Raw genomic sequence first — 12,255 nt, 5'->3', positions numbered from 1 at the left:
AAACAAAAAAACCTGTTCAGTGTGAGAAAGCAGTTTGTAGCATCAGAAGACAAGTTAGATCTTTCAAGTCAAACGAAACTTACCACACAACTCCCACTGCCATCAACCAAGAACTACATGGTCAAACTCTCCTATTTGGTTTTAAATATAGCACCACCATTGCAATTTTCAACTTCACATGTTTGCTAATTCAAATTTTTAACCGGACTCTCTAGCATTATGTTGTGCATAGTATTCACATCTACCTAAAGTTTGGTAACATGCAACTAAGAAGTTAATGCATGCTGAAACACTTGGAGCAGATTAGAACTGTATTATTACATAGAAACACCCAAGCATAGAGCCTGACACAGAGCCCTTGCCCTTATGCTGTAAATGGGATACTTCCCACATGTTCAAATTTGTCATTGCAAGAAGAGTTCTGTTTTACAAAGACTAGGCCTTGGGGCTGACAACACTCTAGACAATGAGCAGCAGCACTTGCACCAGCTGCTCCAGGCCAAAACCTCCCTTTCGCCCCCCATCTTTCTTCGGCCTTGACAAAGGCAGGGAATCAGGGACAAGGATGACCACCTTTTTATTTTTGGAAAAGTCATTTGACAGAACAGTTTTTTATAGAATCATTGAATCATTATGGTTGGAAGAGACCTCAAAGATCATCAAGTCCAACCGTATACCTGATGACACCATGCCCACTAAACCATGTCTCGAAGCGCCACATCTAAACGTTTTTTGAACACCTCCAGGGATGGTGAGTCCACCACCTCCCTGGGGAGCCTGTTCCAATGCCTAGCGACTCTTACAGTGAAGAAGTTCTTCCTAACGTCCAGCCTGAATCTCCCCTGGCGCAACTTGAGACCATTATGCCTTTTTTTTTTTTTAAAACATACCTGTAAATTCTCTGTTCGTGTCTCTTCAATGACCTGAGATGTTGTGGGCCAAGTTAATACTCCAGGTACAATCTTATGATTAACCATTGTTTGTGATTTCATGAACTGGTCGAGCGCATCTGAAAATCTGAAGTTTGAAACAGGTACAACATGTTCAGATCTTATATGATTAACTTCTACATGGCCTGTAATACTTTCACAAATCATTTTATGATCCAAGGAAAAAACAACGGTAACTGTATGTGTAATGAAAGAGCACCTAGTTCATTAAGTTATCTGTTTAAGGACTCCTCAGTATAAAAGAGTCAAGGAGTGAGCCAGTAAGCCAGCTTGGGTAAGGGGCCCAGAGTCCAGGCATGGACACGAGGCAGACACAGCCTGCGCTGATATTCAAGGGACCCATGAACGTGGGTGTGCGTGTCAATACAGAGTGAGGGCATACATATCTTCACGACTGACCCTCAACCCTGGCCAGCCAGGGAGGAGGTACAGAACTCTGCTACTTATGTTTTACATGAGTTCAGGTAGTGCTATACATGGGAGCCTGGGGTAGTCCAGGTGGCCAGCTGTGTTGGGGGGTGTGTGTGTGTACATGCACCTCTTTGGGATACACACGCAGCCTCACTACAGGTCAAAACTGCCAAGGGAAATATGAGACACATCCACAGGACTGGGACACAGATACCTCCTGGGTTTCACACGGCAACTGGCTACGCCGTAGCAGTGGGAAATAGGAATCCCCTCTCAGCATCCAACACTCTCTGGCCAGGTGCTTTTAGATATTCCACATGAGGAGGGTTTAAGGTTTAATATCAAACTTATTTGATTTATTTGGCATTGCATTGGGTTTACGTGACAAGGTTGGGCGGCTGAGTGGGGGCCAGTGCTGCAGGGATGGCCTCTGTGGGGGGAGACCAGAGCTGCCCCAGTTCGAGTTGGCTCACACAAACGCACCAGAGGGCACAGCTGAACCCCTCAGGCAAGATGGCAGCACCTCAGGGAAAGCAGGGGTAAGGAAGGAAAAAACATACTGCACTTCTGTGAGGAGTAAGGAAAAAAAAATAAAATGTGAGAAACAGTCCCTCAAGCACCAAGATAAGAAGGAGGAGGGGAGGAGGTGCTCCAGGCATGGAGCAGAGATTCCCCTGCAGCCCCTGGAGAAGACCCTGCTGGAGCAGGGACCCACACTGCAGCCATGGAGGCGGCCTGTCAGCCCCAAAGGAACCGTGGCTCCCGGAGAGGCCCCATGCCGCAGGAGGGGAGGAGTGCATGGAGGAGGAAGGAGCGGCAGAGAGGAGCTATTACGGACTGACCACAACCCCCATTCCCCATCCCTCTGTGCAGCTTGGGGGAGGCGGAGGTAGAGGAGTTTGGAATGAGGGAGTGAAGTCTAGAGCCTGGGATAAAGGCGCAGTAGCAGCAACAAGATTTTAGGTTTGTTTTTTTTTTTTACTTTGTTTCCCACCATCCAACTCTATTTTAACAAACAATAAATTATTTTTCCTCAAGTTCAGTCTATTTTGCCTATGACTGTAATTGACAAGTGATCTCCCTGTCTTTTTCATCTTATTTTCTCCCCCTTTCCCCTTGAGGAGGGGGACTGGGAGCACAGCTGGATGAGGGTCTGGCAGCCAGCCAAGGTCAACCCACCACAGGCATTACCAGGGATTTTGATTAAGTAGAGCAATACAGTGACATACTGAAATCAAAACACAAGCACAACATAGCAATTGCAATACACAGTTGAATCAATACAAATGTGATTCCCATTACCAGTCTCTATATGCTTACCGTCAGGATGCTGAGAAGAAACACCACCAGGAATACATGGGTTGAAGCCAACTCAAGCCCTTTGCTCTTAAACTTACTAGCTATCCAGCTTCTGCATTTTGTGTTCAGCTGAGCCACGTATACACTCCCCTCCTCTCCCATCCTCCTCTGGCTAGCTCAGGAAGACATTACTCTTTATCTCAGAGAACCCGATGACTCACTGGTGCAGCTGCCTTATCTAAAACCAAGGTTACCCTCCAGTCTCCCTAGTGTTGAGATAAGTTAAGCTTTCTTTACGATACATTTTTCCCCTGAGATCATCATTTTTTGTCCTTCTATGAGCTCTCCTCCACTGCAGGGGTGCGCTGGTCAGTCAAAGCCCCGTGCCCTGGAGTCCGCTCGATTCAGAGGCTGCCCTTAGAGCCTTAGCAGTAACAAAGTTGTAATAAATCAGCCTGATGTATGAATTCGCGATTAACAAAGAATAATTAAAAAAAACCCCACACATGGTTTCTCAAATGCAAATAGCTTTTGTATCAAACTTCGAAGCTTTAAATTATACCAACCTGTTTTGTCTGAGATATACTTTTCCAATGCCATAGTATGCCAAACAACCAAATCTTTCTTCCTGGTACTGTTCAATTATTTTCTTAAACTGATCTTCAGCCTTCGTCAATGCCTTCAAAATAAATTTAAGACAAAAATATGTGGCGCTTTGCCAGAAGCTTTCTGCTTTTCCTCTCCTCTTTTTGCTCCAGTAGAGTGGGTCAGTATGCCCTATTCTTTGATCAGTCTTACGAATCGTAAAGGGAATTAAGCAACTTTATGATAACACACAAAGGCTTCTCTTGTTTGAAAAGAAACTTATTTTGTAAACATGGGCTCCCTCTGAAATAATGAAATTAAATGATTGAGCTCACTGAGCTACAAACACCCAGACATTTTTAAATTCATTGTAAGACACTGACTATTTTTAAACACTGCAGGAAAAAAACCCACACCAACACAAAAAACCCCCAGAGAACCCACACTTCTGTTTTGGTGTTTCTCAGAACCAAAAGCATTCTCTTTCTCTTGTTTTAGAAGCAGAATGTTTGTGTTAGACTAGTGCATAACCACATTACAACAAAGCAGAAGAAAAATAATTGACTATACTTCATTAATACTTAAGAACCTCCTTTGAAAGTTTAAAAAGAAATTTGGTAGCTTAATTAAATCCAAACTCACTAAAGATCTAGTCCCAGGTATTAAACTATATGATTCTAAAATGTGACAAAAGCTTCCCTTCCCCACTCATTTGATGTCTGATAAGAAGAGACAAAAATGGATGGCCCACTACCTAAACTAGAATTTTGAATAAAAGCAATATAGCGGCTTAATGTCATACCTCAGGTTGTCCTATTCCAAGAAGAGCAGTGGCATGTCCATAGATGATTACAACATAATTAATAATACGAAGATTCAGTTGCTGCAAATAGAGTCACATTGTAGTAGCAGCATGCACAAAAACACTTTGCTGGTAACTGGAACATCACTGTCTACTGTGAATTGAAGATCTTCACTACAACACAGCTAGGAAACTTTTTTTTCCATCCTTCTTATCATAGCCTCTACCCAGATTTATGTTACAATTACCATAAAAAGTGAAGGTTAACTACACCTTTACTGCTGGTCATTTGGCAACCCTATATACTTCAAAGTGATACATCCTGAAACGTCTGCTTTTAGAAATGCTATAACTATAGGCCTTACTGTGTTGACTTCATGCAGTGCAGTGCGTCTTTGCTATATTTCACGTTCAGAATTGAGCAGAATTTTTTCTTTTTTTAAAATAAAAAAACTCCTTCCTCAACTTTTTCCTTCCTCATAAGCTAGGTCACAATTCCAGATGGATTGGTGCATTACTTGTTTGGACAGACTTCTCGTTGGCACTGCAACAGCCCTTACTAAAATGGGAGCTTGAAACATAGCAAAGCATGTGCACACACATTGTCACACAAAATTTAATATTACAGTGCAATAATTCAAAGAAATCTTTGACGATGAATGGGTCAACGGCCGACTGGCTAGATACATTTACACAAAATTTCACAGTATTTGCCATCAAAGAGTTACCTGACCTTATAAATTCTTTATACCCCACGTTATTACAAAAAAAGGTTAAGCTGACAATGGACAGTAGTTTCTTATCAAATAAGATATTTGATAGAGTATCTTGTATTATGCTTGTAAGAATACTATTGTGGTAAATATTTTTTAGATTGCATCTAAAAATGCACATGTATGCTGAATATTACAAAAACAGATCCTATGCTACGATAGGTTTTTTTTGAATCTTGTTCTCATTTATAAGCTCCTTGGCATACTTATCAGCAAAATACTTGGCATTGTAGTCAATATCACAGGCAACAAATCAATAATAATCATTGTTTTGGTGGAAGCAAAGAATGAAACACAGGATTGAAAGTATAAACTTCAAGTAGTCTAAAAAAAAAAAAAAAACTAAGTTATTAATCCCAGCTTACCTTAAATTCTGAAGGATTTAGAATGCTCAACAATTGTGAAAAGGCTTGTTCAGCACTGTGACACCGCTGGTCCATCAAGGCTGTATAACCATCACGAACAAGGGATTTAACCTCTTCTGGCAACATAGTTAAATCCACCTAAAATATTTAAGAAAACCAGTAAGTCCAAAAGAAAACAGTCTTTTTTTTTTTTAAAGCAAGTGAGTTATTTGCTAAAATACTTATCCAACAGACAACTGTCAAAATTCCGTACTACCTACAGTTTTATCAAGATTTCTCTTTTAAAGCAGCAAATCAGGTACATTTACATAAAACTCTGTTTTAAATTCAATTTCTAAAAACTTTAGATTTTCATGGACGTCCTGCTGCTCATCTCTTAAAATAAAAAAAAATCTAGTTTTTGTTCTGAGTTCAGATCCTTTTCTCTCCAGAAAGTTTCAAGTTTAGTTCAAGAATAATTTTAATCCTTCTTACATATACATCTATTAAAAAAAAAAAACAAAACCACCAACTCAGACTTATGCTTTTCCTCACTTGTACACTCCATTTTTGTGTACAAACATCCTTGAAAACCCTCAGAACTGCTTCCTTCTGCCTACACTTCCTCTCCGTCTAGGTTAATCGCTAATGCTAGAAGATTTCAGAATGCATTGTGTTATTAGAATTTCACTATAGATACTTCCTGAAGTCTGTGGGTATTTCCAGCAGCAAGACTGTAAATCAAGACAAGCAGTTGCAGAATCAGGAACTTGAATTCCCTTGATCTGTTGAAACACTAAAATAAAACTGGCTTTGAGAAGCAGATCACTGTGCCAAGGTAGAAGTAATCTGGCTATCTAAGAAGCTCCTCCAACATGTACTCCTACAATCAGAAACAAAAACCAAAGAGGAACAAGGAGACCCACTGGGGTATCTTAGGCCACTACCTCATTTCAGTTTGAATTAATCTTCAGTATGAAGTAATCCTATTTTACAAGGTTTTTGTTAACTGCCCTTCCCCTCTAATATGTTAACATTTGAGTCTGGGATTCTGAAGACAGGGTTGCGGGCAGGGAAAAACTGAAAAAATGGGAAGGTTTGGGATGAATGGAAAATAACAGCTTTTGAGTTGCCTGATTTTTTTAACATTATTCTAATGGTGTACTTAATTGTATTTCTGTGAACTGAATTAGGCTTTTGACACACTAAATTTAATGCATGTCCTGAATGTATTTTCCTAAGCATTTATGAATTTCGATCTTACAGGCAGGTCTTCATCCTGCCAACTGATCAAAAATGACAAACATAAGAAGATACCTATGATCTAATGATAGTGATAAACAAAAGTGGCAGGGACAGTGGAAACTACAAATAGATACAGAAAAAAACAAAATACAGAAATGAGTTAATGAAAAAATTATTAAGACTTATTTTAATTTCCTAGAACTATTGATACAAGTTAATGCTGTCAGAGCATATAGTTATAGAACAGAACAAATTACATTAATGTTAAACTACATAACATACGAAGCTGATTAAGCCAATTAAAACCATTACTTTTGATACTAGTTAAAGCATTAGCCTTACAAAAATAGGTATTTTAAAGGAAATAAGGGGTCTTAGTGCAGGCAGAACCTATACCTTCTCCTGAATCCAGTTTTGTCTTACGAGGTAATTAATCAGAATAGAGTTTTCTGGTATCTACTTCCTCAAATTATCAGAGAGGAAATGATTAATCATGTACATCCCCATGATTTCACTCGAGAATTTTGGGATACGCATCATTCATTGCTGATAAGACCCGAGAAGGACAATTCTCGATTTATGAATTTTATTGCATTTTAAACAGCCATTCAACAGAATGTGCTATGATTATTTCCAAATGTATGCAACAAACACAGGAAAACATATTTAGTCAGAACTTTGAGAGGGGTATTATAAATCCCTGAATGATTCACAGCAATTTTTGTAGTTTTTCTTACAAATTAAGATACAAGGGAGCTGTATTACCGGGTCATGGTTTTAGCTAGTGACTACACTGAGTTTTGCTACACTAACTTCCAGTGTGAGGTCTTACAGGAGGGGAAGGAGGAGAAGCAAAAAGAAGACTACCAGCAACAAGACAGTATAAATCAGTGTAATCACACAATCTTTGTCTCCTGGTAAAAGTCACACTAAGCGTGAAGTGTTAAATTTTTGAATGAATCAAGGTTTTGGACAGTGTTACTAAAAGGTCACAAATCATTTACACTTAAGGTTGTATGTTACCTGTTGCACAGTAGAGAATAGTTTATCTTGGATGGTTTTAGGCTCTATCTTCAAATCAAGGTGATCTCTACAAATAACAGGACAATGGTATCATGAGTTTGTACATATACTTTACATGTAATCTTATTTTCAAGAAACAGAAATTTCTGTGCTTTTATCAACCACATCACATTTGCCCGCATGCTAGAGATTGTTACAGCACACTTTCACAATCGCAGTAACAAGTACTGTAACACTATCAAGGATTATGATACTATTCATATAGTTCATATGCTTCTGGCTCAGGAATCACTAGGGCTTCAGGGAAGCAGCAGTCTTTTCCATCATTTTATTTGTTTTCTTTTACCTTCACCTTATTCTCAGCTGAGTTGATCTTACGAAGGGGTGGGACAGGTGACTAGAGAAATTCCCCATACCAAAGGCAGAGCATAAGAAGGTGCTTAGGTCTCTTTCTCCTTCTCTGCTCTTCCTAAGTACAAGATCCTTTATCCTAGCACAACCACTGCTTAAAATCAAATACATGCAGCAGCTACGTGTGGTGGGAGCAGTGAGAGCAGAGCAGAGAGGAACACAGCCGTTCTTCCCAGCTCTTCCCTTTCCACTACTGCAGCAGAAATGCCATGCACAACTAGAGAATGCAGACAGTATAAGGAAGAGGCAAAGTATTGCTTAATATTCTAAACTACATTCTCAATGCTAAGATTGCTAGTCCATGCTGAATGCTACTAGATTGCCTTTTGCTAACATATAGTCAGTTCTGTCCCACATTTGAGGGCATCAAACACTCATCTGAGATAAATTCTTTACAGTGTCAGAGGATCCCCTAGATTTTGGAAGCCAAGCAACCTGCTAATTACAGAAATGGAGATAAGATTGTAACTGACCGTGCACCTCACTTGTTGAGAGATAGCGTGTTTTTTACAGGTCTAATAAACTTTCCCATGACAGAAGCAATTTTATAGATGGCTCAGTTACGTTAAAGAGCATTTGTTCCCATAGTGAATTCTAACATTTTTTCCCCTCCTCTTAAAGTGAAAGGAGAAAGAAGTCAGTGACAACCCAGTTCAATAATATAAATGACCTCTCCTGTGACAAAGTTTCAATTGTCCTAGAGTTATGGAAAAACAAAAGGACTGTACTGTAATAAATATAGATTAAAAGAAGTTAGGTTTTGTGGTCACACTTAGATTAGGACTGGGGATAACTGGGTTCAGCTTCTAGGTTTCCTAAAGGCTTGGACTCTTCTACATGAGAAATCTGCCTTTAAAAATTACCACTTAATGGAAACTTCCATATTTCAACGTAAACAGCTTCTTTTGCTGTACCCCTCATCTGTTTTTAATCACCCTAAACACAACTAAAAACATGAGCTGAAGAAGCATGCAAGCGAGAAAGTACAGTCAGAGCTTAATTTGTCTAATTTCACACGTAGGTTTAAAACCTGAAAGCTTCCATTTCTGCATGTCCTTAAGTAGTAAGTCATCATTTGCCTCAGTCACCTTACAAATAAATCAGCAGTAACAGTTCTTTATTCCTTAACTGTCTATTAGATGAGGAAATACGTTGGCATATGGAATCACCTAAAAATGCAGTGATTTCGCCAAACCTGTTTGGAGCATGTTGGCCCCAGTATCACTGCAAACAATTATTTCATTTGTAACATTTAAAACAAAGTTTAACAACAGATGGAAATATAAATTTTGTCCATAAAAGTCTATAGCACTTTTTATCTCAACCAATTTGATTTTGGCCCCAAACCATCAAACGTACTCATTTACATTCAGTATGTTCTACAGGGAGTATTCATGTACTCAAAATTAGACGTTGACATGCTTTAAGCAAAAACTCAAGTCTACAAACAACTAAAGGACTCTTTAAGTGAAAGTTCTTCTCTAGTATTCAATTCCGAGACTCTTAGGATGCTTTCCTTGCAGTCAAACCTCTTCTTCTTAGTAAGCATATGAAGTGTCAGAGAAGTTTTAAAAATTCTTTGTTACACAGAGTAGAACTAGTACAAAGAGGCCTTGAAAATAAGATAGAGCTTGAGTTATGTTGTGGTATAAGTTTAAATGTAACAATTGGAATGAGATTCCTATTACCTTCTGCTGTAAAGGAAGCACATTTGTTGTTATGGCTATACTGTGTGATTTGCTTTTGGGCAACAGTTTTTAAACAGCAGTTATTAAAATTATGCCTTCATTTACTAAAATTCAACTGAGCTTTGGAAAATATTTAGTTTTCAAGCAATAACTCAGGCTGTTCGTGAAAACTGGAATTTTGTGAACTTTAATCAGCTATCTTAATACGAAGGATATTCTGAAGAGTATGTAAACAATGTAAATAAAGCAATTAGCAAAGAGCAAGCAGCAAGTGAAAGTTGCATTAACTCCTTTTTAAGTGCTACATAAAGTATCTCAAAAAAATAATAAATTAAAAAGTAAGTAAAATTTCTTACCTGGTCTTTTCAGAGTCACCAGCTTTGATTTTTGGCCTTCCTTTGTTTTGATGACTTCGGTCTGTAATGAGAAAAAGTATTTCAAACAAAATAATCATCACCTAAAATAAAGGAAAAAAAGATGCACTCGGAACTCACGTTTTGCTTTATTAATAATCGATCTTAAATATTTACAATATCGAAAACTAACACATCCGAAAAGTTTTTCAAAAAAGCCACCTCTGATTGTTATAGTATGAATTTGGTATTATTTTTATTAAATAGTATAGGATTTTATTGATCCTATAAAGGGGAAAAGATACTTCAAATAAACAGAAGCATCTTAAAATTCTGTAAGATACAATCTGACTCTACAATATGGTAACAACTATTAAAGTAGACTCCAAGCCAAAGAAATTCATATCTGGTATCAAAACCACAGTTGATATTATTCACTATTAGTTGATAACTAGAACTTTTAAAGGGAATAATAGATAACTATGGACATTCAAGTTTGACTGCAGAAACTTTACAGAGTCTGCTACTTCAAAAATAGGTTGCTAAAGGAGTTAAGTTCAACTCACATTAATCTTCGAAATGTGAACATGAGTCTGATCAAGATAAATGTACAAAGTAAAAATGTTTGACAGTGCAGAAATACTGGATCACAAAGACAAGAAAGAATCTATTATGTGATACTGATTCATTTCTAACTCTGAAACTTAATGTCAAAAGACTTAACACAAAACTTTACCAATGCACTTCACAATTTCAGAGATCTAACATTGTCACTGATTAGTTACAGGGCTCTACAAGGTGAGTAAACAATTAATTAGTAACAAGGAAGAAGAAAACATGTTGTAATACTTTATTGTACTTGGTCAAAACCAGGAAGCCATGCCTTTAACTGCAAAATAATCTCTCAACCGTTTTCTGTGGAATTAAAATACAACATTAGGCATCTGAACGTGCACATGCATCCTCAGGATTAAGTCAGTAAGTTTTTCATTTTCAAGAATTTTAAGTTAGAACTTTACAAGGCATTAACAATTCAGCAGCAACAGTGACAAAATTCACTTATGGGAGAGCTGCCTTCTAGTAACCCGACAATTAAGACAAGCAAGGCAAAAAATAGCATTTCTGGACGGGTAAGGAACCAACAAGCAGCTGAGAATTCAGTTGCCGAACTGCTGAGCATCAACGTTGCAGGTGTTCCTTACTACACATGGTAAATTGAAGGGGTGTGGAGCAGCAGATTTTTTTTTTTGCTAGCTAAACCTAATGGTTTTTACAAGGCATATAGGAATGTCACCTTCTGCCCCAGTTACCTGTTCCAAGAGCGGATAGTTCCACCTATCATCTTTCAGAATCAGTTCAGGAGGCAACTGTGGCTTCCTAATATTGGACACTATCACATAGACAATATTCAGTCCAGTATCTCAATTCAAGCTATTCCAGCACTGGAACCCAAACATAAGGTACAGCTACCTAAATCATTAAATGGATTTATTATTATGCTTATGCTGAACTACCATAAAATCAAATTTGAAAAAAGGAGTTATTCATCTTATATATAAAGTTTCAGTAACTATCTATGCTTAAAAAGGTTTATTTCATGATACTCAAGAAAGTATTTGAGATAATTAGATACAAAATACTGAAAGACACTGATTTTGGAAAAATACAAGTCTACCCATTTGAGTAATCTCACTCAAGCCAGTGCGATGTCTCATGTACTCATTTCTTAAGTTAAATCATATGCATACGCATTTCATGCCTTGTGCCAGAAGTAATTTTTCATTAAAAAGTACTTAATGACAAAAAATTTAAAATTAATCAAAAAATCAAGCATCATGAAAATTGAACATGTTCAGAATTATTTCATGAACCATTTCTTGAAATTGTCATACAGGAGTCTGAATAGTTATCTGCTGAAACAGTTCATATGCATTAAAATCGCCAAAGCCGCATTAACAATCATCACAAATTCCTCAATATAGAGACATTTAAATGATGGAAAACAATAATTCTTTTGAAAGCCAGAAAACACTTCAAGTATATCATCATTTAACCATTTAGAGACTGAGCTGTATTACCTTTTCTTCATTACATTGGTTCCTTTCCCTTAAGGAACCAATCTATCATTTAAAAAAAAAAAGTAATCTTAATGAAGATAAAGGAATACAAGCCTTCCCTCTCACCACCAAAAGAAAGAATTAATCAGCACTATTTTTTTATTGAATGATCTAATTTTAAAAGCCATTCAACAATAAATGATTTCAGAAAAATTTCCTACAGAAACTACTACTCCCACATACCATCCAACTTAAAAAGATAATACTTTCAGATTTTTAAAAAATACTTTTAAATAAAAGTAACAAGCAAATCC

General features: G+C 37.5%; 1 protein-coding gene across 1 annotated transcript in view; it reads right to left on the bottom strand.

Annotated features, from left to right (window-relative positions):
• The window catches only part of LOC104164607 (E3 ubiquitin-protein ligase TTC3-like), a gene marked incomplete at its 3' end in the record, with an annotated part of 26,023 nt that overhangs the window by 4,126 nt on the left and 9,642 nt on the right, over positions 1–12,255 (bottom strand). Inside the window, exons 4-9 of the mRNA XM_009703982.1 lie at positions 9,888–9,948; positions 7,433–7,499; positions 5,186–5,323; positions 4,048–4,128; positions 3,227–3,339; positions 891–1,017 (exon numbers count right to left, since the gene is read on the bottom strand). Coding sequence (XP_009702284.1) covers positions 891–1,017; positions 3,227–3,339; positions 4,048–4,128; positions 5,186–5,323; positions 7,433–7,499; positions 9,888–9,948 — 587 coding nt within the window. The remainder of the gene's footprint in view (positions 1–890; positions 1,018–3,226; positions 3,340–4,047; positions 4,129–5,185; positions 5,324–7,432; positions 7,500–9,887; positions 9,949–12,255) is intronic.

The sequence above is a fragment of the Cariama cristata genome, unplaced genomic scaffold (genome assembly GCF_000690535.1).
Source record: "Cariama cristata isolate BGI_N322 unplaced genomic scaffold, ASM69053v1 scaffold17977, whole genome shotgun sequence".
NCBI lineage: Eukaryota > Metazoa > Chordata > Aves > Cariamiformes > Cariamidae > Cariama > Cariama cristata.
This window is presented reverse-complemented; position numbering and strand designations above follow the sequence as displayed.